Source organism: Anolis carolinensis, chromosome 5 (genome assembly GCF_035594765.1).
Source record: "Anolis carolinensis isolate JA03-04 chromosome 5, rAnoCar3.1.pri, whole genome shotgun sequence".
In the NCBI taxonomy this organism is placed as follows: domain Eukaryota; kingdom Metazoa; phylum Chordata; class Lepidosauria; order Squamata; family Dactyloidae; genus Anolis; species Anolis carolinensis.
In genome coordinates this window covers 151,414,732-151,441,046 of record NC_085845.1, presented here as the reverse complement: position 1 = coordinate 151,441,046, position 26,315 = coordinate 151,414,732, and the positions used below count along the sequence as shown (strand labels likewise).

General features: G+C 38.6%; 1 protein-coding gene across 10 annotated transcripts in view; it reads left to right on the top strand.

Annotated features, from left to right (window-relative positions):
* The window catches only part of grip1 (glutamate receptor interacting protein 1), a 444,940-nt gene that overhangs the window by 131,868 nt on the left and 286,757 nt on the right, over positions 1-26,315 (top strand). For 2 of the 10 annotated variants that reach the window (XM_062982580.1, XM_062982576.1), the window contains exon 1: positions 9,324-9,890. The exons of 2 other annotated variants lie outside the window; for them this stretch is intronic. In XM_062982580.1, the coding sequence (XP_062838650.1) occupies positions 9,758-9,890 (133 nt within the window). In that variant the 5' untranslated portion in view covers positions 9,324-9,757. Of the gene's footprint in view, positions 1-9,323; positions 9,891-26,315 lie in introns of those variants that run through there. 6 more of the 10 variants (XM_062982581.1, XM_008116588.3, XM_062982577.1 and 3 more) reach the window with 5 other exon arrangements.

Sequence of the window (26,315 nt, the reverse complement as noted above, 5' to 3'; positions counted from 1 at the left end):
CTACAAACCAGGTGTGCAAACTATAATGCAGTTATGGTTTGTAGACCACAGTTTTCTGATTCACAGAGTTAGATGTGACCCTGTGGTCCATCAGGTTTAGCTACCTCCTCAGTGCAGGGACTCCAGCTAAAGCAGTAGTTCTCTACCTGTGGGTCCCCAGATGTTTTGGTCTTCAACTCCCAGAAATCCTAATTGTTGGTAAACTGGCAGGGAATTCTGGGAGCTGTAGGCCAAAATGCCTGCTAAAGCATCACCAACACCCATTGCTTAACTGCTCTCACTGCCAAGAAGTTTTAATGTTTAATCAAAATCTGCTCTCCTGGAATTTCAAACCATTAGGCCTCATTCTGCTTTTGAGGCAACCTAAGACTAAGTCATAAATGGAAGCTGCGATTTGACAAAATGGTAAGTCTGCAGCTAAATCTATGAAAGAACAAAGGAAGAATAAGGTAGTAGCAGGAAGCATATGTGTATTATTTATACAATCCTTGCACTTTTTTCAGTTTCTGAAACATATACTGCTGTTGAGATTTGGTAATATGGAATTTTAATACCTAAATATGCTACATATGAGTGAACTACAAAATACTTGAATTGTTTGATAGGCTGGCCTGCTTGTGGATTCCATAGAATACTTCATCTATTGTGAGCTCCAGTATGGAGCCCAAGCCATCAATTTATTTTGGTCAATGCCAAACTATAATTATTGTACTATTATAACAGCTTCTGATGGAATACTTTGAGACACCTACTTTGACAGTCACATCTTCAGAGGCCACCATTACAAAGGTCATAATTTTTCTTTATCCCTTTAAAAAGAAGATACCACAACAAATCAGTCTCACTATGTAATAAAGTCAAACTGGGATATAAACATAAGTGGTATGCATACAGGATAAATCACAGAAAACAGATTTTTTTCATCAATCATGCCAAACCTCCTCCTCCTCCCCCTCCTCCTCCTCCCTGAATGCATTTATCAGTAGTTTAGACTTGTGCACATGTATATATGCATATATATCCGCACAAGTGTGTGCACATACACAGAATTGAAGTCAGCTATCTTTGACTTTGACTCGGAGCCCCGGGTGGCACAGCAGATTAAACTGCTGAGCTGCTGAACTTGCTGACCGAAAGGTTGGCGGTTCGAATCTGGGAAACAGGGTAAGCTACCTGCTGGTGATGCCTCAACATCTGCCAACCTAGAAGTTCAAAAACATGCAAATGTGAGTAGATCAATAGGTACCGCCCTGGTGGAAAGGTAGCAGCGCTCCATGCAGTCATGCTGGCCACATGACCTTGGAGTTGTCTATGGAGAATGCTGGCTCTTTAGCTTAGAAACTGAGACATTCACTAACCCCCAGAATTGAACATAACTAAATTTAAAGTCAGGGGAAACCTTTACCTTTACCTATTTTTGACATTATTTCTGTTCTGACAGATTGAACAAATGAGTGTGATGAATAAGGGAAGGTGATCACATTCTTAATCCCAATTAACATATGTAAGGCCCGTAGTTTTCATGGGACATCATAATCATGCCAACTGGCAAGGACCTGTAACAGCTGTTTTGTTTCAAGCAAGTTGTATGCTATGGTCCTCATGAGGAGACAGCTGTAAATGGCTTACTATAGGCATTCTAGGATAGCTTCTATTACAACAGGTTGGAATACTTTTAATATAGCAGTTGGGCAATGAAAAACCATGACCTAAGAACTTTTGTTATTGATTTTTTAAAAAGAGGCAGTAGATGGATGACTATCAGGAATTATTTGTGACCCATAAATCTTTTGAGAGCATAAAGAATGGAATCATGTGGCCTTGGAGGTCACTCTTATCTTCAACTTGCTGTGTAGTCAGAGAAATGGGTGTGATGCAACAATGTGTAATGGTATCTATCAGGGTGACAGAGGCTGAAAAGGTAAAGTAATAATAGCTATTAACATACTGTATGTCGCTACTAGCATTACTTTTTCAACTTCCTTTCCTTCCTCCATTTATGATGGTAAAACCAGTCTTAAAATCAATGTATTTATTCCTCAATCAGTAGCAACGTTCTGAAATGTGAACAAATAATACAGAAGATAAAGCGTTTCAGTGAGTTAATAAACTTCATATTCATGCTTTTTTCATTCATAAAAAGCTTTAGGAAATCAGAGGCATTTAGATTTTGTTCAGACTGCACACATTTGTCCTTTTTATCACTAACCAGAACTTGCTTGTTTGAGCCCACTAGCAGTAAAAAATCCTTCATTCCATCATTGTTATCTTCATGTAGCAATAACTGGAAGAAGCTTTATGACTGCAGTCTGCTTTTTGTTTTTGGGAAGTTTGCTGCGTTTTGTCTAGCTTTTTAAGTGTGACCCTATGGCTCCTGTAAACATCTTGATGCTCTCTGAATGTATATTTAAAACTAAACTCAGAGGCAACCTATGAACAAAAACAATTGAATTTGCAACCAGATTCTCTATGGTTTTAGGCCTCGTAATGACTGCAAACTGTTATCAATTTCCTTTTATCCTTTTGGAAGAGAAGTAAAAGGCTGCAATGTGCTGCTTTTATGTGTGATTGGTGAAACAGGAAGCCTCCCGTCCCCTGTGCTGTGCTGTCTCCTTTGGGGGCACGTCTGTGGACCTTGAGATTTGTCATGAAGGGAACGGTTGCCATTTGTCTCTGACTACATGACGAGAGAAGACATCTGTAATGGCTACTTTGAAGTCTTCAGTCCTCTTTTAGTTTGACAGGGAAATACCCCAAAATACCTTCATAATACTTATTTGTTGGTTTGTGCCAAATGACGGCGATAGCTGCTCTCTAATGCGTAGTTGCAAGATCACATGATCTGTGGCTTACACAGAAATTACAACGAAATGGGAGGAGCAAAGCTTCCATGGTATGATGAATCAAACTGGATTACTTTAAACAGGAAGACATTTGTGTGATTGGGGAAGATGTATGCATCCTGTTGTAAAAAAAAAATCAGATTGCACACCTATTATGCATTTTAAGTTTTAATGGGATGAGATCCTTAGAGCTACTAGGACTGAACTAAGCTTGTCAAGAAACCCCAGTGATAAGTTCACATTAGGATTGCTATAAATTAGAAATGGCCCGAAGGCATACAACTTAACATTATAAGTAGGAATCAGGAATGCATGGCCAGAATGGCTTACATTCTGTGAACAAATATCTCTCCCTCAATATCCAAGTATTTTCTCAGCTGGTCTGTTTGTGTGTACCTAGAGAAGGGCATAGTAGAAAAATACTACCTTTTAGCCTCTTTTTCTCAATCTGAATATCCATTCCAGCTTCAATATTATATAGCTACTTGTCCTGTACAAAGAAGAGGTGGTTTCATGTAGCAAGCTGTTTGTGAGAAATGACTTCCCATGTGGCTTGAGCTGTTTTCATCCCAGTGGAGTCTTGGTTGGCATGGTGAGAAAAAAAAACCCACATGGGAAATTGATTCAAGCAAATGGTAGGTTATGTACAGCTGTTCTGACATTGCTCCTTTTTAAGGACCAACCACAATTGGAAAGTTCTATTATAAATATTAAAACATTTAATATTTCACAATTTTGTCCTGCTTTTTCCTTCAGGGAGGTGGTCAGCATATGTTTGTTCTCTAAGTATAGCATGTAAGAGACTATTCTTACTCGCATAACGTGTGACTCCTTACAGGTATATCATACTATTATTTAGTTGCTACTTGGTAACAGTAAAATAACTGTTCTGTCCAAGTGATATAAATGTATGTTAGCCTGAATAACTGAAGTGAATGTCAACAATATGCACCTTAAAAAAGCACTGGGATTAATTTTTTTTTTGTGCAAAGAAATGCATACAAAGTAATATAAGGGCAGGAACTGATGATGTTAAAGAATGGATGGAACTGCAGTAGAGAAGTGAGAAAGCAATAATCATATGATATGTTCCAGAAGACAGATCGCTTTTTGTTCACTGTTGCATTTAAGTGGCTTCACTGCAGGGTCCTCTTTAGGCTTTCCTAAACATATAATGTTGCAATTGTCACATCAATTTGATTTAAAACTTGGCATATTTGACTGTGTTTTCTTCTTTGCAGCTACTATACTTTTGTAAAAGAACTTATACTGCAGAAAACAATACGGTGTTACAAAATGTCACCCACATCATTAGACATCTAATTAACTTTCAGATGTAGCACTAAACATTGTGTAGAGGGGATCTCCTGGGAGTTCATAAACCTTTATGTTTTCAGGTCTGAACTCTTCCATTTGTTCCCTTATTATCTTGAAATATGATTTGATACATATTTAATATTGTAAGCAGTTGCTTTTTTCTGTCGTGTGCAAACAATATATTTTGTTTCCCTGTCTACACACAGTGGGTAAAGGGAGCTAAATATTTTTCTTATTAGAGACAAATACAATCAAAAATGTAAAATGCATGGGCAGCTCTAAAGAAAGAACTAAGTATTTTACTTCAAAATACATCTCAAGTGCAACCCCTCTTCTCTTTTTTCTACCTGAACATTTACGTATCTGACATGATAGGCATCTGTCACAGAATTGCATTTGGAACTCTGATTTCCACATTTTTAAGTCAGTTTAATTGTTGTGATACATAGAAGGTCTCAATCTTGGTACACTAGAGTTTGTACAATTGCACCTAGAATTTCTGATTATTTATAGACCTTGCTTTCTGGATGTTTCTGGATGTAGAAGACCACTGACAGTCTGGGACAGGGAATCAATGGAAAAGTGAAATAAGTTGGGTGGGGATGTGCCCCGTGCATGTCAGTATAAAATTCCTTATTATATAAGAGAAACTATGGCCAGTCCAGTACTGGTGTCACTGCATAGTCCACAGTTATTTTTAATCTTGTTGCTGGCAACCCCACTATTTTTATTTAGCTAGACTCTTGAGCCTTTATCCTATGAACGGAAAATGTATTTTTACTATATATTGTCTGGAATTCAAAAAGCTTGAAATTCCCTGATGCACAGTGGAAGGGACTCTTCAGTCCTGTTAGGGGGCCAAATACCTGCTTGCTGTGATGTAGTCTCTTTTGGGATAGGAACACAGACACAAAACTGTTCTTTCCAAATGGAAGGCTTTACCAACCTCCACCTTCCTCAATGCAGAGTTACTACAAATTTATAGGCAACAGTTTCAGCACTCAGTTACCACACCCCAATTACAGTGAACCTGTGATTAATCTTGATACATTGATAGCCCTTAAAGAAATGATGAGTAACTTACAAATCCTGACATATACTTCATGGGTAAAGTGTCAAGGGCAACATGTCAGGACTGGAAATAAAGTGGGCAAGGCCAACTACTTCTTTCCCCAATTTTCTTTCTGCTTCTTGTTGTGTGCCTTCAAGTCATTTCTTATATCAACCCTAAGGTGAACCCCTAGTTGGATTTTCTTTCAGGGTTTGCCTCTGCTTTTCTCTGCGTCTAGGACTCTAGAGTGTAATTTTCCCATGCAAAAAGAGGAATTCAAATCCCAATCTCCAATGTCATAGTCCAATGCTCAGATCTGTGCACTCTGCTGGCTCTTTTTGACATACACTTTTTTCCTTATTATGTAGTGAGTTACCATCTCTTGTCAGAACTGTGAACTAGGAAAGGGCTTTAAGATCAATTGTTTCCATCTGACTTCAGATTACCTAACGTGCCTCCCATCAGAGGCAAACATAGCTTTTATCTGTGTTCATGTGGAAAAACATTTTCATAACTAGCAAAATGAAGAGCATTTTTGATGTTCTTCTTAATATGAGATAGAATTTACTACTGGAATAAATTCAGATTACCAAAGCACCATCTTCACTCCTCTGACCTTTTCCAGTATTAGTCTGAACTGGACAGTAAATCCACAGCCATTCTGGAGCAGAAATGCTCGGGAATAGCCCTTGAGGTGGCGACATGGGCCTGCTGAATCTACTATGGTGCTGTGTTCACATCCCCATGGTCCAGCATGAGGTCCATATTGGCTCCATTGAACTTTCACCTCACCTTGTGTGTCACTCTGACTGATCCCAGATGACCACAGAACTCTGTGAAATCTTCTCATCGCAGGTGCCCCATTCTGACTTCATGACCAGGAATAAGAATGGAGTACAGAATCAGGCACCTGCGATGAAGCTCTGTGGCTGACTAGGAGTGATGATGGTGGCAACATCGGCATGATCTATTTCCTTTTGCTGATGAGGCATGTCTTGTCCAGTCTGGACAGCATACCAGTCTTAATTGGGCCTGATGCAGCTGTTCACACTGTCCTGGAGTCTATGGACCCTCTGGAGTTTCCAGCAATTTTCAAAGTCGTCATTGTCTCCTTCCCTTCCCCCTCCTCCTCCTTTTTCCCTCCTCCTCCTTCTTTTTGAAGTAGAGCAGGATAACTTCTGTTACTCACCAGAAGTATTTGAATGTTATGAAGACAGCTGAGAGTCAATTCAGGGTGACTTTTCATCCCTGTGTAGACCTGCCCCCATTCATTGTTACTCTCTAAGAAATTGACTGTGGTGGACCTTTAATGTGCTATTTTGTTGATTTTTAACATGTTTTCTTGTAATGAATTTTCAGTGATTTTATTATGTATGCAGTTTGTTTTTAAAACGAGAAAGCTATATTGTTTAGTCTGTACATGTTTAATTTATAAGCCCCCCCCTTTGTCCCATTATTGGGAAAAGTCCATATATAAATAAATATGCTGCTGCTGTTACTACTACTTTTACTATCATCTTTATTCTGTGTGGCATTTTAATGTTTCAGACCTGCACAATCCTGTTCATACCTGATATGGCATTTTGAGAAGGTTTAATTTCTACACTCACTTTTAAGTAAGTCCTTGCAGATTGGGGAGATTCTATCTTGTATTTCTGTATGAGAAGTGGCAGTGATGTGAAAGCGGCTGGTAAGATGTGACAGCTGCAGATCCCAAAGTGTAGGCATGATGAATATTATATTATATAGATTCTGGAAATGAGCTCTGGAACAGAAACCAGGAATTTAGATGGATGCCTTGTAAGATATGGTTCAAATAAAGTCCAATTATTCTGTTGTGATTCCTAGTTGTGCATTCTGGGAAGTGATGAATCAGTGAAGTTTTCACTAATCATAAATTAAAGCTTGACTGAGTTTCATGTCTAGTTTTAGGATGGCCTTAAAATTTTATTTTTACAGGAATACCAAGCAATTACGTCATATATTGTGAGAACAGCCATTTGCCCAGACCTGTATTCAGAGAAGAATTTGGCTGACGAGTGATAGCCACTGACTTGCTCTTGGCTTTCCTACTGGCTTTCCTACCCCTCCTCGCCCAATTCTGCTCTTTCTACCCTATTTGAGAACATAAGAAAATTCGTACCATAGTTTATTTTCCTCCTTCCTACAGTGGCCATCCAAACGCTTATGAGAAACCTACAAACAGGACATGAGCACAGAGACACCGTCTTGTTCATCAATCCCCACCCTGTCAGTTGATGTTCAGAGCACAGATTTTAGTTCAGTTTGTTTTAGGTAGAAATCTACCAAAATTTGAAAACTTCAGATATGATGGAAAACAAAACTGCTAAGCCCCCATCCGCGCTCGCTCTCTCTCTCTCTCTCTCTCTCTCTCTCTCTCTCTCTCTCTCTCTCTCTATATATATATATATATATATATATATATATATATATATAAATATATAAAAGAGTGATGGCATCAGGGCAGCGGACAAAACAACAAAACTACAGGCCCCCCAACCTCAAAATTTGACAACACAACCCATCATTCACGGCTCTAGGTTGATACAACAAAAAGAAAAGAAAAATAAAGTCCTAATTACAGGGAGAGGAATAATAGTTTTTATCCAATTGCTGCCAGTTAGAAGGCTAAGCTCTGCCCACTTGGTCTCCTAGCAACCCACTCAGCCCAGGGCACAGGCAGAGTTAGGACTCACTTAGGCCTCTTCCACAGATTATCTAATTTGCGCTGGATTATATGGCAGTGTAGACTCAAGGCCCTTCCACATCTATATAACCCATTTATAATCTTATATTATCTGCTTTGAACTGGATTATCTTGACTCCACGCTGCCATATAATCCACTTCAGTGTGCATACTAAACATAAAGACAGCCATACAACAGACATTCAATACCACCACTACCTCAACAATTTCTTACCAACACCACCAGACAACGCCACAGCAACGCGTGGCCGAGCACGGCTAGTATATATAGGCAAGTAATTTTCTTCAGTTCATTTCTAATTGAAATTTACCACCATTAGAACAAAGTTTGAATGGTGGGAAATCGACAGATTTACTTTCTCAAAATGTCCTGATATAACTATATCACAATTAATTGTCTAATTTTTTAACTTCAGTGATTCCATAAAGCTATCCAGGTGGATGGCAACCATTACATCTTGTTGTAACAAATTTCATAATTCAACTGCATTATATTTGTGTGTGTCAAGTGTTTTGATACGGCTGATGGGCTAATCAATGAAACGTACTACACAACTGCATTATATTCAAAGAAGGGTTTCTTTTATCTGTTTTGAATTAGTTGCATTCTAATCATGCCGCTCATCCTGAGGCTTCCTGATAAATAAATGATCATTTTTTTATTTTGCTAATTTTACTGCAGAGAAAGTTGCAACAGCGTTCTTCTGACTGGCCTTAAATCAACATTCTTCTTTGCTTGCCTTTTGGAGTGGGTGGGTAAAAGAGGCTTGGATTTGTTTATTTTTAAAAAATTCCTTTCTTATCTTAACAAGTTCTTGAGGATTGGCATGCAAGTAGAAAACACTGTGAATTCTTTCAGGCTTCCAAATTGGCATTAAACATGCCCAGTTCACATGTTTTCTCAAGTTTAGAAACTCAGCAAAGGTTTCTGAACTGTTAAGAATATTGGTGCTGATACTGCACTTAACAACGTGCTTGGTTTGTTAGTTGCCGACAGTATCTTTATCCAATCTATACAGGGCTGTTCTGTGTATTGTAATATTTTGTACACATAATGATTGAAACGTATCAATGCCCAATGGGTAAATGTGTCATTTAAAAGCAGCTGCCAAGCTTTCTCCCTGCTGCTCCAATTAACACATTCAGTGCACGCTTGCCAGTGAGTGGTCTGTGTGTATGGGTTAAACCATTGTGATGTTTGCTCAGACTGCATTGTACAGCCTCAGGAATTATGTCTATGCCATGTATCTTTTGGTGAGCCAGAAAAAGAAAAGAGAAGAAAAGAAAACACATCTTATTTGAAGGTGTGCAACTGAAAATAGCTAGGTGGTAATTGCTAGGATGCAGGAAACGTCTTGTGCTTTCCGATGTGGTTCAGTCCATTGAGTAATGTTTATCTCCGCCCCTCTGGCCCCCCTTCAAATGATGGAGACAGAGAATAGTGAAATTCTAGTGCTGGGATTCCTCTTGCTGTCAGACACATCTTTTGAACTTTGCTCTGCTTATTAAAGCGTGTTCAACATGAAGAGCACACCTTTGTAGCTTTTTATTTCCTCCTCTTAAATACTTGCTTGTAGGCTGGATCAGTCTCTCCAGTTCCTTTAATTTCAGGATCTGGGGAAGGTAAAGCAGTGTCCTTTATTGTCAGAGCTGAGTCTGATTTTTTTTTCAAATGGTACAGAGCTGGCTGATCAAAAGGACCAGTTCTTTCCCTCTATTTGCTGCTCATTCATGTTCAGACTGATTTTTGTGAAGTGTGGCTCTTGGACAACACCAGGACAAGGTACGAGGACCTGATACTGTGGGCTGGTGAATCAGATGGAGCGTTTCTTAGGCTTTGTCAGGCAGATAAGACGATCGAGGAGAAGAAAAGGCAAAAAGTATCGTCCAGAGGAAGATTACCATGAAGGCTATGAGGATGTCTATTATTATGCCTCTGAGCACTTTCCAAGTAAGCAGAATATACATGTATTTTCTATTGCTGTGACAAATATACGTTGTTGCTTTGAAGCACAGAAGGGTCATGCTGATCAAAAATACTAGTCAACCTCATGCAGGTTTTAAAACATTGAAAGCAATGCTTTTTTATCTGTCTGGATGTGCAGATTTTTTAAATAGCTGTTATGATTCTGTAGGATTGAAGAAATGCAGAGTCCAGAGTCATGGTTAATATTTCAGATGCAGTTAATTGATTTTTATTGTTGCAAGCCTTTTATTAAAGCACTTTATGCTGTAAACTGATATTGCAGACCTTCCGTATTAATGCACGTGTGTGTCTGTGCGTATAGTTCTCTTTCCCTCACTGTGTAGGCACACATCACATATACACACACAAAACTACAGCTTCAAGCCACTATGGAAAGGGGAATCACTCAAGCATAAATAGTACTTGAAATTAAATATAAGGGTTGATAAATACAAGGGAGTGCTTTGTAGATATGCTTTTAGCTCATTCCTTCCAGAAGAAAGTAGCCCAAGTTCTTTTTCCTTTGATGCTATATGCTCCTAGTATTGTTGAAGGATTAGCTAATTATTCTGTTAATTTATTCTGCTAGTTCATGCAGCTGCAGTCTATAAAAAGGCAACAAGGTTTGGAATCTATGCAATGTTCTTGTAATATTATTTGTGCCTGTCAGTACTCAGAGCTCATTCTTTGTCTTGTTTCTATCCCAGTGGGTTGGAAATGCCCAGCAATGCCTAAGGGAACAATGGTTAGGAGAGCTGCACATAGGCATTGTTGGGTTTATCATGCCATGCTTTAAGCTAAAGGTGTTGACAGCATAAGCAGCCATCCATGAACAGCTCTATAACATGGTACCATTAATTTAAATGGGATTGGAAGCTGTTTGTCATCTGTTTTCTTCTGAGCATAAAAAGTTTAATAAAAAACAGCAATATTGTCAATATGCATTTTACACAAACAAAACCCTAGTGTTTTGAAGAACAGTAGCTATAATCCACACTTTATTATTTACCTTATTTCCGTTCCTTGTCAACAGCTAAAGGAAAATTAAGTCACAGTTTTGAAAAATTGTTGCTGGGATCTTCTGACATTGTTGCCGTTATCAAAATCATGGTTCCTGATCCAGTTACTTCACTGATAATTAATTGCTAACATGTTTACTTTTTCTTTTTCTTAGATTTATAATGTGCATTTTGTGTAGTTTTCAGTTGATTTCACTGATCTGAAGATGTCTACACAAGCTAGATCTGCTGATTAAGATCTTAATTTGTACAATCTGATTATTAAACTAGTAATTTTTTCCCAATATATGTGTTTGTGTGCATCCAGTCTACTCCCCTCAGATTTTAAGCAAGTTCATCATGGTAATATCAAACACAGAAACTTAATATCAATCACGAACAAATCTATCCAGTACTGTAAAATCTGAAAATGATCAAAATGGCAAGTTCTGCAACTTCTGTTCTTGTTCAGCTTTCTCTAAAGTGCAACTAATCAGACAGGGTTCCCCTTGAAGAGCACACTTCAGTCAAAATCAAAGGAAAGCAAAAGGTACAAGTAGGTCAAACACATTACTAGGAGGAACTGCACAGAGTAAGAGTGTGAAAAGCATTGTCTTGTAACTATTATTCAACTACGCATTTAAAATTCAGTAACAGGATCTTGGTGTGATCTGACCTATTAAGATTTATAGCAATTTCAGACTGAAGGGCATATTTTCCAACATGCATGACTTGGCCTCCCAGAACTAACAATATTGGAAATGTTGTTGTGATTTGTGGTAGATCATAATATTCCCAGATGACTTGAAATGTAATGTATATACTTAGGGTTGAGAGTATAATTGGTTTCAGAGTTGGAAAAACCAACTTAATATACAAAACATTCTACACTAGATATTGACTATATGGATCTGGATATTCATGAGCAAGCTATAAATATAACAGGTACATGCCCATAATTTTATCTTTCTACATTTTTATTTGGTCTTAGGCCACATATTTCATGTTTCACTATCCATTCTAACTAGGAAAGTAGAACATACGGTCAGCTGCATGTTATCTTCTTCCCATTTTTTTTTTTTTTTGCATTTAGTATGGATACCTTGGCCTTTTAATAACTATTAAATGAATTCTCTTTTAGAATATTTTGCTACATGATTCTTAAAGTGTGTAAACATGTTCAAATGGCATCTACTTTTCTTTGGTATGCTTGTTAATCCCACTAATATTCATGCTGTTGGAGATTTACCTATTAAATCTTTGACTTTTCAAATATCACTGCTTTTACCTTAATATTGATATTTCAATAAAGAGAAGTTTCATTAAAGAGACAGGGTGAATTTTACAATCACATAAAAGAAAAGAACATTCTTTTAATTAAGATAATAGCCTATATGCATAATTATATATTGTGTGACACTCCTGTCGTAGAACATCTCACAGTCCTTGTCATAGATATTAAAATGGATTGCTAGTCAAAAGGTGGCCGTGTATTTTAATATCTATGACCAAGACTGTGTGTCTGGAACCTTGCAAGCATCAGACTTGGCCTAGGATCCATAATTAAAAAATGTTAAGCATTTATTTTTTTAAAACCCCCAATAAAAAGATAAAGGTTCTTAATGAATACAGTGCACCCTCCACATTGGTGGGTTTGGGATTCATGGATCTGATTATTTGCAGGTTTGTCACCCCTCCCTTCCTAGGACTCCTGAAATCCGTGGGGCCAGATAAAGCCCTTCACAGCTAAAAAATCCTCTTTTCCCCTCACTGTTCCATCCTTCCTACCTGCTGCCTCCGTCCTCTTTCTTTCTTTCTTTCTTTCTTTCTTTCTTTCTTTCTTTCTTTCTTTCTTTCTTTCTTTTTGTTGCAAGCACTCACCTGTGGGGTTTGGTATTTCTATCTTGTTTTTTTCCTCTTCACTGGGCAGGTGGGGGCCCTTTCACATAGCCATATAACCCAGAATATCAAGACAGATAATCCACAATATCTACTTTTAACTGGATTATCTGAGTCCACACTGCCATATAATCCAGTTCGGTGTGGATTTTATACAGCTGAGTGGAAGGGGCCTGAGCTTCTGGAGAGGTGGAGAAACAGTGAGCTCTCTCCCTCCTGCTTCTCAGGAAAGCCTTGCCCCACCTTAAATATATTTGTGAGTTTTCCACTGTGTTCTTGCACCTCTAGTCCCTGGGAATGTGGAAGGCCAAGTGTACAAATATAAGGCACTCACTAATAGTGCCCTCTTCATATTTCTTCCTATCTATTGTTCATCTCAAACCACTCAGAAATGGACCAAATAGGAAGATGCTCCCCTTTCTCCTTAGAGCCTGGACCACACCAATGTCCGTAGTGGTGAAGAGGAAGAGGAACTTCTATAATGGATACTCAAGATGCCAAGTAGACTAAGGGTGCATCTGCACTGTAGAATTAATACAGTTTGACACCACTTTAACTGCCACAGCTCAATGCTATGGGATCCTGGCATTTATAGCTTGATTTTTTTTTCCGTGTCAGGAGCGACTTGAGAAACTGCCATTCCTTCTGGTGTGAGAGAATTGGCCGTCTACAAGGACGTTGCCCAGGGGACACCAGATGTTTTATCATCTGGTGGGAGGCTTCTCTCATGTCCCCCATGGGGAGCAGGAGCTGACAGAGGGTGCTCACCCACTCTCCCTAGATTTGAACTGCTGACCTATTGGCCAGCAGTCCTGCCGGCACAAGAGTTTAGCCCATTGTGCCACAAGGGCTTGATATAGCTTGGTGAAGCACCAGTAGACTTTGCTTAAAGGTTAAAGATCTTGTAAAACTACAACTCTCGTGATCCCATAGCACTGAACCATGATAGTTGAACTGGTACCAAACAGCATTAATTCTACAGTGTAAATTAACCCTAGATAAAGAACCTTCAACGTCTTATTATACATCCAGACTTATAGATAGCTGCAGCTCCATTGTAGATGCTGCAGCTTTACTTGTGGCTTGCCATGGGAAGATTTTCTTTAAAAATAAGTGAAGTGAGTAGCTTTCTAATACAAAATGTACAAAGGCACTAATAGTCTAATATTCATCTATGTAGCCTGTGCTTATAATATTTTATGATGTTTTCCAAGACTTGGCACAATTGGTTTTCTGCAGCAGCACCATCACATTCAACAAATAGCTCCCCCAGACGTAATTCATCCCAATTTTTCAAAGATCACATCAGATCTGCAGATTTATTTATTCCTTAATGTTGTTGAAGAGAAAAAAGAATGTGTAGCAATATTATAAACCATTTAGAAGTTTTCTAAAGAATGATTTGGGATTTGCTTTTAATTGAATGAATGAGTGGAAGTTTAAAATGACCAGAAGCATTGAAGAACTCATCCTGTAGCAAGTTACTTTTCTATTTGTTGTTTGTTGTCTGACTTCAGGTCACTTAAAACTTATGACCTACCCCCCACAAAACCCCAAGTGGCTTATCTCTGCAGCATGGGACAAGCTAGTAAAGCGAGCCAGAGGAAAATTTAATGAGTGGGGCCTATGTGTGTGTCCTTTTGCTTCTAACTTATGTCATTCTTACTCTCGAATGGAGCCAACTGTTATTTAACCAATTAAGCATATTTTGCACTTCTAATTTGGCTGAAACAATTCGCAACAAACAAGGTTGCGGTGGGAGGGGAAGTCAAAAACAACTTGAAAGAGCTACTTTTGTTCTCCAATATTCACGGTTAAGTACATGGAGCACTTCAAGAAGTAAGACCACCAGCACCCTATAAACAGTAGCAGGTTATCTGCCATTTTGGAAGAGCATTATGGCAGAAAAGCAAGGGATATAATTCCATGATCTATACCTGTCAAAAAAACCAGATATATGATCAAGGGCAGGCTATCTTAAGGCCTTTTTCCAGTGGAGGAAATCACTTTCATGTTAATTTTTAGAGGGGACAACATAGTTTGGAAACTGTCAGAAAACATCTGTGAGCTGAAATAAGGAGATGGTGACTGGGGTTGCATTGATTCAATTGAATCTTATGGTGAAGGGCTTTCCACTCTCAGGATTGATGCAATCTTTGTTTTCTCACTATAGCATGACATCCGTATCCATGGGACAGTTATCTGCAGTTTCATTTATCCATGTCTGACAAATATGTTAACTCTAGGTATTTTTTTGTCACACATGTATAAATGACATATGTAATCTCTAGGCATTTTCTGGGAACCCCCAGTGGCGTAGCAGGTTAAACAGCTGAGCTGCTGAACTTGCTGACCAAAAGGTCGGTGGTTAGAATCTGGGGATCGAGGTGAGCTATTGCTGTTAGCCCCAGCTTCTGCCAGCCTAGCTATTCAAAAACATGCAAATGTGAGTAGATCAATAGGTACCGCTTTGGCAGAAAGGTAACGGCACTCCATGCAGTCAAGCTGGTCACATGACCTTGGAGGTGTCTATGGACAATGCTAGCTCTTTAGCTTTGAAAAGGAGATGAGCACCAACCTCCAGAGTTGGACACGACTGGACTTAATGTCAGGGGAAAACCTTTACCTTTATCTCAGGCATTTTCTATGTCCTCCAGTGCAACTATGTAATATTCACTCTCCAGCCAGATGACCATCATTTAAATATGATGTATTATTATCTGCAATTTTGCATATCCACATGAGGTCTGGAACATATCCCCTGTATATCATATAAAGACCTTTACAACATATTAGATCTTAGATGGTAACTGCTGCTATAAATGGAAGAAAGCACATGAAAGCCCTGCATTTCTACTCTTGTTACTAGCATTGTATATTACAAGACTGATAGTAATGTTTGTTGTGAGAAACATAGTTGGGACAAAATTTCCCACAGTGCAACTTACAGTAGAACATTGTAGGCTCGGCTTTTTGAAGTGTTTAGTAAATCAGCTAATATAGGAGCAAGCCATAGGACATCTTGCCCAGAGATTCTCAAACATGGAGTCAATCCTGAGTAAAATGCTTTGCATATTTCCATACACAGTAAATATATACACAGAGTGCATATATTTGATATATTTGATATATGGTGAGATGGAAGCATAAACTATGAACGAAACAAAATAATATGCTACCAAGATATATACTAGCTTTTCTGAAGAGCTTTAAAATACAAAGGCCATTGTATAACAAAGGAAAACCCTCTATAATTTACTTTCTTAGCCCACTAAAGGCTACATTGCATATATTAGCATGATGGATCCCTGGGCAGGCTACTGAAATGTTTTGTAGACATTGCATTAGTAATAGAATGATGTCAGAAATCCAAGTGTTTCATAGACCTTACAGGGCAGCATCTATTAATAGTGAAATTCTGAATAGACATCTATTCATGCCACTATTTATGATGCATCAAGGTTTTTAAGGCTAAAAATGTGTCATCTTTTGTACATTTCCCAGTAAGAAAGCTTTTTTCAAAGGATAACATTAAAAGTTAGCTGACGTTGGTAAATGAAAGCTTAGCGATATATTTTGGGTATACGATTGTGAGACTTTCAGAATCACCCCTAAAGTAAGGTTATTAATAATTTAGCCGTAGTTCTTATAGTCCATAATAACAGAGCTGCTCTAACATCATAACCTACTTCTGTAGTTCAAGAAAATAAACTCAAAAGAAATAATCATAGAATCATAGAATAATAGAGTTGGAAAAGGCCACATGGGCCATCTGGTCCAACCCCCTGCCATGCAGGAAAAGCACAATCAAAGTACCCCTGACAGATGGCCATCCAGCCTTTTTTAAAAGCTTCCAAGGAAGGAGCTTTTTGTTTTATACATATTTCATAGCAATCTCAATCCAGCAATTCTTTTGAAAAGTTATTTTCATTTCCTAACAGTATCATACCACCATTGCAAGCACAATCATTTATACCTAACTGTCAAATTGTCTCACTGGCTTTACTCAAATAGGGATGGATGAAATATGCAAAGCATTCCTGGTGAACACATATCAGATGCGTCATGGTGAGAGAAGTAATGAAAGTAGACGTGTAGTCTTTTCTAGTATCCAGGGTCATAATTTTTGTAACGTAACATCAGTGAACAGAAAGTTCTGTTAATCAGTCTCTGAAACTAGTTTTTACTCTGGTGATAAACCTAAGAAAGGAGAGGAATTAAAAAACCTAGAAATGTGGAATCACCTTTAAGAATTACTAAGAATTCGCCTTAAGGTGAATTTATAATGGGGTTTTCTAGGTAAGATTTGTTCAGAAGGGGTTTACCTTTGCCTCTCTCTGAGTCTGCGAAAGCATGGCTTGCCCAAGGTCACCCAGTGGATTTCCATGAGTAAACAGGGATTCCAGACCTGGTCTTCAGAATCAGGTCTAAGTCTCTCAGACACAATGTTGACTGGTAATAAGGCTTCAGCCATAAAGCATATTTATACAGTTGTGGGAATGAGATGAAATGTAATAGGATCCAGAAAGATGCGCACATCCACACTAACTAGCCACAGTAAAGACCTGACCTACCTATATCACTTTCTCCAGCTCTTTGAAGAAATCAGGGCATGGGATGTGCATTTTTCTGGATCCTATAATATCCCATTCTTTTTTCACAACTGTATAAATGTGCTTTATACTTGAGGCCTTAATACCACTCAACACTGCATCTGAGAGATCGAGTGTGGAGTAGGTGTTGAAGTATGGCTCTGAATTCTAGAGTTTGCATCCCTGCTTAGTCATGGAAACCCAGAGGGTGACCATGGGCAAACCACACTCTCTCAGGAACAGAGGAAAATTAAGGCAAACTCTTTCTGAACAAATATTGCCAAGAAAACTCCATGATAGGTTAACTTTAGCATCACCATAAGCTGGAAATGGCTTGAAGGCACTCGACAACAAATGCTACTTTTTAATGTACATTTACAGTAATGATTTCCAAATTTGCAATGAACATATAAATCACCAAATTTTATGCAAGTTGTATGCCATTTTTGTCCTCTTTTTGTAATTTGATTTCTCTTTTGATTATTCATAATCTTTTTTGGCCACCCTCCATAAGTTTCTGAGTTGTTCTGTTTCAGATTGCATGATGGAACTCATGTAACTAAATGTTTTTCATGCCAAATAATTCCACCTGCAGACAAAAACAGAAGCCAGGGTATACCAGAGAGATGAAAGCGGGATCAAAAGTTACTGTATTAAATGTTAAAAGTACCATCTGTGGGAATTCAATTAAAACTTAAATGGTTGTGATATAGTTACAGTGACCATTTACAACAGTAGTTGGATTCTTTTTTTATGTGTCAGAGGTAAATTACTGCAAGTCCCTTCTGATGTGAGAGAATCGAGCATCTTCAAAGACGTTGCCCAGGGGATGCCCGGATGTTTTACTAATCCTGCTGGGGGCTTCTCTCATGTCCCCGCATGGGAAGCTCCCTCCATAAACCTGCCCGATCTTTACGATCATCCGGGGAGGCCCTTTTATCACCACTGTCATTATCCCAGGCCCGCCTTGTGAGTACAAGGGAGAGGGCCTTTTCTGCTGTGGCCCCCCGACTATGGAACTCACTGCCTACTGAAATCAGGCAAGCTCCCACTTTGTTAGCTTTTAGGAAAGACCTGAAAACATGGCTCTTCCGCTGTGCTTTTGGTGAGTAACTTCTGTTATATATTTCAGTGTTACTTCCCCCAAACATCTATCCTCTAAACTGCCCCACTCTCATATGTCCCTGTACACATTGGAGTACCCCTCTGTCCCTCACACTCCGGGTTTTATCTTTGTGTTCATGTGGCCTGCTCTTGTTTGACTGTTTCTTGATTTTTTGATGTGATGTTTATTATTATGTATTGTATTATTTTTAATTATGTTATGATATGCTGTTTTATATTTTATTATATTGTATTGCTTTGGGCATGGCCCCATGTTAGCCGCCCCGAGTCCCCGCTGGGGAGATGGTGGCGGGGTATAAATAAAGTTTTATTATTATTATTATTATTAGTGCTGACAAACAGGAGCTCACTCCATCTCACGGATTCAAATTGCCAGCCTTCAGGTCAATAGTTTAGCAAGGATTTAACCCATTGCACCACTGTGGCAATACCACTGCAAGTAGTTGGTGATAATACAGTTATTTTAGCACTTTTAAGCTACTTAGCACATATAGGATGAAAGGAAACCATTGTCTTTATTCATCTCTAAATAGGTAGAATTGAATCTTTACATTCTATTCCATGCTGAAAATTGCCATTAGATGTTCCTTTTGTTGAAGGATTGCAATTTAAAGTTGAATAGCAGAATACTCCAGGAACAAAATGTTTTAGAGGTTTAGCATAGATTGTCATCTCAAATGTCAGATTAGTGCCAACTAATATTGCTAAGTATAGACTGACCTATGTATAAAATGTAGAGTTCAGAAGGGATTGCTGGATGATATAGAATGTTGCACCATGAGTAAATAAATGAGTCCTTGATGTTTTCACTGGTGTTTGAGGTCCTTGATGGATTGTCACCTTGACGTGGTGAGGGGGCTTGCGTGTTCCAATGAACCTGCGGGCACAATCACAGGAGTCACACGCTCCCAGGAGTGGCCACAGGGGAGGATCCAGACCAAGAACAATCCGAAGACCCAAAGACCTCAACGGCGGAGCAGGCAGAGGATAACATGGTACATGTTGCAACGGCTGTGAAGGCGGAAGAAGGCTGCAACAGACTGAGAAGCCACTCTCGTTGTGTTAATTATACCACTGCTGGGACCTCAATCTGTGAAGACTGTGTGTTGACTGGCCGTGCACCGACCTCCACACATTAAAAAAAAATCACGCACAGGCATCTTCCAATAAATGGAGGACCATCATCCTGGAACTATGAGGGTTCGCCTAAGTAAGTGAGTTCCTGTAATAATAGGAGATGTGAAAGTAAAATTGCCATTTGGATTGCTCACTCTGCCACTTTCATTTCTGTGTCTGCTGTGTGAACTCCTGTTTTTTGACAAAAAGGATAGCTGTATTGTCAGACTTGACAATAGGTAGTGGATTATATATTTTCTTTTAGGTGGAAAATATACGTACTGTAAATGTTAATGAATAACCATTTTATAGGAGTGATTTTATTTGTAAACCTGAATGGCAGGGTTGGATTGGATTACCCTTGTGGTCTTTTTCCAATTCCATGATTCTATATCCCATGCATGCACATTTTTTGGGTGCTGTCTTGGTTAGTATTCCTAGGATTTTAGGCCAATGCTCAAACCACTATACCAATTGTTCCCAACTTTTGTGTGTGAGAGAGTTGGGGGTAAGGTCTGCATGTGGATATTTATGTACCACTGAGAAAATACTGAATTGAGGCCACTATATAGTAAGTGATGCTTTTTGCTGATTATCTCAGTCTGTGTCTAGCAACGTAAGCACTCTCACTGTCATTCACTATAATACTAAATGATAATCTGATGCTATCAGAATAAGCTTTTATGGTCCTTGAGTTAGTGCACTTTTGTCCTGGTTGGAGGCTGTTACTACTGTTTTCACCTAACTGTGATTACAGATACATCTCAATTGATGAAGTAGATGTATTTTTGGGTATTACTGCTTTAACATAGGATTTGATACCAGAAGCAGAAGTACAGTAGAGTCTCACTTATCCAAGCCTGACTTATCCAAGCTTCTGGATAATCCAAGCCATTTTTGTAGGCAATGTTTTCAATATATCATGATATTTTGGTGCTAAATTCGTAAATACAATAATTACAACATATCGTTACTGCGTATTGAACTGCTTTTTCTGTCAAATTTGTTGTATAACATGATGTTTTGGTGCTTAATATGTAAAATCATAACCTAATTTGATGTTTAATAGGATTTTCCTTAATCCCTCCTTATTATCCAAGATATTCACTTAGCCAAGCTTCTGCCGGCCCGTTTAGCTTGAATAAGTGAGACTCTACTGTAATATGGAATGAATAGATATAAGTTCCTGTATCTAACAATATGCACAGGAGCTTTTTTAACACATTGGTTATCTCAGTGATTCTCAACCTGTGGGTCCCCAGGTAATTTGGTCTACAACTCCCAGAAATCCCAGCCAGTTTTCCAGCTGTTAAGATTTCTGGGAGTTGAAAGCCAAAACATTTGGGGACCCACAGGTTGAGAACCACTGGGTTAGCTTCTGAGGCAGACTTCTTTGCTTTTCTCTCTGTTTTGCTGTTCATTCATGCAAAATAAGGGATTCGAAGGGGCTGCTGTTGATTTTGCCTGTTGTAGGCAAAATCATCAACCATCATGGGAAAGACAACATCATAAGCCCATTCTTTCACAGCTAAAGTTTAACTGCATTGTTTAATTCAGACAGGATGCTGTAACTCAAGAATCAAAGTCCATGTTTTTGCAGTCCTCCTTCATCATTCTCCCAATGCAGATGCTAGGCAAGGGACAAGAAAAAAAAGGGAGGTCCGACTGGCTATAAAAAGACCTTTGTAAACAGCAGCTTCCTTGTGAGAGGCTTTGTTAAGTGGAGTATGCCTGTACTTATTTCATCAAAACTGACAACTTTATGCCAGGATAATAAGCCAGTCATAAGTTGAATTATTTCTGGAAACCACGATTAACATTATCCATGTCTTGTCCAAGTTACCATTTTATTATTATTTGTGATTAGCCAAAAATAGACCTATCCAGAAACCTCCTCACCACTGATGTAAAGGACCACTGAGGCAAGAAGCTCATGCATGTGCGAAATACACTTATATAAAAGGCCAGTCGCAAGAGGGATTTGTGAAGGATTCTTCTTCCAACACAGCACTGAAAAGGTCATACCTTTTTGTTGCTGTGTGCCGCTACACTTGCTTGTGTTCTAGTGAAAGTATCTTCTTCCAGGTCACCACACAATTTTCCATGTGTAGATTTAGTGAGACAGAAAGGGCAAATTCACTGAAATAATTCTTTAACCAATTCTGTTTCTGATGGAATAAAAATACAAAATCTCACTCATTATTTTCCTTTGCACGTCATTCCACACTGATCTGCATTGGTATCAGTCAGTCAGAGAACTATGGCCTAATTTGCACAGATAAGTATGATAGTAGGTAGAGATTTTGTGTCACAGCTGTGTCTAGGCCATATTGCACCACACACCAGATGACAGTTCAAGCAGCTGTCTCCAAGCTTCTAGTCAGGTCATGCATAAAATTTTCTTCTTGCAGCAGCCAGACACCCATCAGTTTCTAAGGTTTTATAAACAGCAGGACAACCAGCCAATTGTAGAGAAAGTATACAAATTATTGTTATTCCTTCAAAGGAGTAGAGAAGGAGCAGGATATGCTACTGGACCATACTGTTTCAAGCTTCAGGCAGGCGTTCACATGATTGAATGCTCCTCTGAAAAACTATTTCCCTTTTCATAGAAAAGTATATGTCAGGAAGAAGCATTTGCAGGACATTTGCCCCATGAAAACCACTGAATTTTTGAGGCTCTGTACTACATGCAGTTGGAGGTGGTATTGTTTTTGTGAGCTCAACTCATGCCGTGCCTCATTAGCAATGTTTTGAAATACAACTGCATGACCAATTTTCATCTCTGGAGATCCTAGACCAATGTTTCTCAAAGTGGTGGTCCCTGGTCTAGTGTAAGTTTGCATGAAAGAAAGAAATAATTATACCCCATGGGCACAAATTTAATCCTGGTCCTTGGCACATTGGGAAATAATAATTGCTGGCCCCCCACATAGCCTAAGAAGCACTGCTCTACACTGTATTAGTCTTGTGTCCTTTGTAAGATATGGATGTCTACTCAATTGTCTCCAGCAATTGCAGAGTTTCACTTGATTGTTCTAATATTTGTTTGCCTCATCCTAGAAGACCCTGAAGACTATAGATCCCTTATACTGCAAAATAGCTAAAAGTTAATGTGAAAGAGAGCATATCCCTGATACTGAGAAAAAATTAAATACAATGGAAGTGATGGTGAATATAGGATAAAAGATATGCAAAAGTGGAAAAGTAAAAATGAGACAAACATGAACCCAGTTGATCTGCAAAGCAATAGTGGTTAGTGGGATAATTGCTATCGAAGTGGTAAAATGTATTTTAAACCTAGAGAGAGACACTGTTCTGTGGTGTATGTACACATTTTGTTTGTTTCACTATTCTCACTCACAGTATGCACACTACTTCTCAACAACGTGGGACCTTGCAAATTAAGTATCTTCTGATGCCTACAGAAGATGCTAGAACTAGAATTAGAATTCTTTCCCCCTTTCCTCCTTCTATATATATAAAAGAGTGATGGCATCACGGCGACTCACAAAACAACAAAAGTACAGGCCCCCCAACCTCAAAATTTGACAACACAACCCATCATCCACGCCTCTGGGTTGATACAACAAAAAGAAAAGAAAAATAAAGTCCTAATTAGAGGGAGAGCAATATTTTTTTTATCCAATTGCTGACAGTTTAGAAGGCTAATCTCTACCCACTTGGTTGCCTAGCAACCAATTCAGCCAAAGGGCAGCCAGGGTTCAGTTAGGGGACAGGCAGATTCAGGCCTCACATAGATTTCTTCCACAGATTATCTAATTTGCACTTGACTACAAAAATGCGTTGGATAATCCAGAACGTTGGATAAGCGTGTGACTCTACTGTTAAGTGAGACTCTACTGTAATTACTACATAGCATTACTGCGCATGGAACTACTTTTTCTGTCAAATTTGTTGTATAATATGATGTTTTAGTGCTTAATTTGTATAGCGATTACCTAATTTGATGTTTAATAGGATTTTTCTGAATCCCTTCTTATTATCCAACATATTCACTTATCCTGCCGGCCTGTTTACGTTGGATAAGTGAGACTCTACTGTATATTTCTAATCTTATATTATCTGCTTAGAACTGGATTATATGAGGCCCCTTCTTCACAGCTGTATAAAATGCACACTGAAGTGGATTATATGATAGTGTGGAGTCAAGATAATCCAGTGCAAAGCAGATAATATAAGATTATAAATGGGTTATATAGCTGTGTGGAAGGGCCTTGAGTCCCATCATCAAAGTCTGGCAAATCCTGTTTTCTTAGGGCCACAGACAGTAGAAGCACATAAAATATCGCAAACAACACCACTCTGAAAACAAGGGAATTCCAGACAGGAAACAATCAGTGCCAGCTAACACCTCCCAACCAAAAATTCACTCAGGGAGGAAACAGCCAGGCTTTAAAGCTGCAAGGCCATTACATCCTAATCATTTTTCCTAATTGCAGCATTCATACTTGCCTCCAACAGACAAAAAAAAACCAATCAGAAATATTGTATATTCACAACCTTTAGGAAATAATATCCCCTGATGGCGCAGCGTGTTAAAGCGCTGAGCTGCTGAACTTCTGGACCGAAAGGCCGCAGGTTTGAATTGGGGGAGCGGAGAGAGCCCCCACTGTTAGCCCCAGCTTCTGCCAACCCAGAAGTTCAAAAACATGCAAATGTGAGTGCATCAATAGGTACTGCTCTGGCGGGAAGGTAACGCCGCTCCATGCAGTCACCCACATGACCTTGGAGGAGTCTACGGACAACGCCGGCTCTTCGGCTTAGAAATGGAGATGAGCACCAACTCCCAGAATCATACATGACTGGACTTAACGTCAGGGGAAAACGTTTACCCTTTACCTTAACTACCACCAATTTACCTTAACTACTACCAATTCCTTAATACTTTATTTCCCATACCACCATACTTTGCCACAGCAACGCGTGGCTGGGCACAGCTAGTTATATTAAAGAGACCAATGAACGGCCTCAATATTATGAAACATACGGTTTCATCAGATGTTTGAGCATGCTAACTAACTCACTCCATTTTCTCCCTTGCATCACCTTGTTTGCCTCCTTTTTCTTCTTTTTCCATTGGAATGGTAAAGATTGTCACAACTGGGTCCTTTGTAAATAAAATTGAGCTGTGAGACTTGGGACCCTTCCATACAGCTATATAACCCAGACTATCAAGGCAGAATAACTCACAATATCTGCTTTAAACTGGGTTATCCAAGTCCACACTGTAATATATCTCAGTCCAAAGAAGATAATGTGAGATTTTATTCAGCGGTGTGGAAGGGGCCTTGGTCTTAGCATTTAAGAAATGTGAAATATTTTTTTTCATTTCGTTTTATTGCAAAAAAAATGTTTGCAGGAAAGTTTTTAGGCAGCACTTTATTGCTATTTAGGAGCAATATCCCTGTCTGAGGCCATTCTTTGGAGACGTATCTGTATGTATCAGTGGAAAAAATGTATGTGTTAGAGAGTTACCAAGCTGCAAACTCTATACGTGAATTCCTTGGAATGTGTGTAGAGCGACTAGGATAGAAAAGTCATTTTCAGCACTGATGGGTTTGCAAAAGTCTTCCATACTCAAAATGATATAACTATAACTCTTATGACATCTAAATCAAGAAAGGTGAAATACTTGCACTATGCCCTCTCAGTTTCTATAAATTCTTATTACATTTGCAGAGTCTTTGCATAAAGAATCAGCCCATGCATTACTTGAATTGTAGGATGTCATTCTCATGACCAATCTTTTTAATTGCCAGTTTCTTTTGAAGGCTAATCATGGCATAAAGGGTATTCTTGAACAGTACTTTACTCATCATAATGGAGATCTTATAGGTCAATTTTTCAAACAGTACTTTTTATCATTGTCTTCTTTGCCTTTCTGGGAACTTTATTATACTAAAATGAGAAAGATATTAATTTCAAAATCAACAGTGCAAATGAAGATGCATTTTAGAAAAAACAGAAATATATTTTACATTAAAGACATGATCCAAACTTACATGCTCTATTGTGCGTGTAGCCCTCCATTGGCACATTGGAAAATCATGATTTACTAGGATCATGCTCTTTTACTCTGAATTTATCAGGTAACAAGGATTCTATAAAATCCAAGCATTTGCTATTTCCGTGCATTTATACACAGAGTAGTTCAGGTTGACTCCCACTTTTGTTAATTATTATTTAATCCCTGACACCAGTGGGAGCAGCTGAGCAATTGCTGTAAATTCCAAGTTAAAATGTAATTGAAATCTTCATTTGTATTATCTTGCACAGTTGTCTACATTTTTAATGGAAATATAGAACACCAATTCCAGGATGGAGTATGTTGGGCATGGATAGCAAAAATACAAATTGAAATTCCAATTATGAAAAAGAGCATAGGATGGCTTTCATTGAATTATTGCCTTGTTGAAAAGTCAATCAGGCAGACAATGGGGTACCAAGTATGCAATAAAACAAATCATACTAGACCTAGATCTCCATAATAGGTGGCCAATGTAATCTGGTTTGTCTATTTTTATTTAGTCATTTTGCATTTTACAAGTACTTCTATAAGGATTTGATGATTGATATCAGGCAAATGTGGATGATCATTTAGCTCTTTTGGACCATTACCATCTTGGCCCTTGACTTTCTTTCCCCACCCCTCTTCT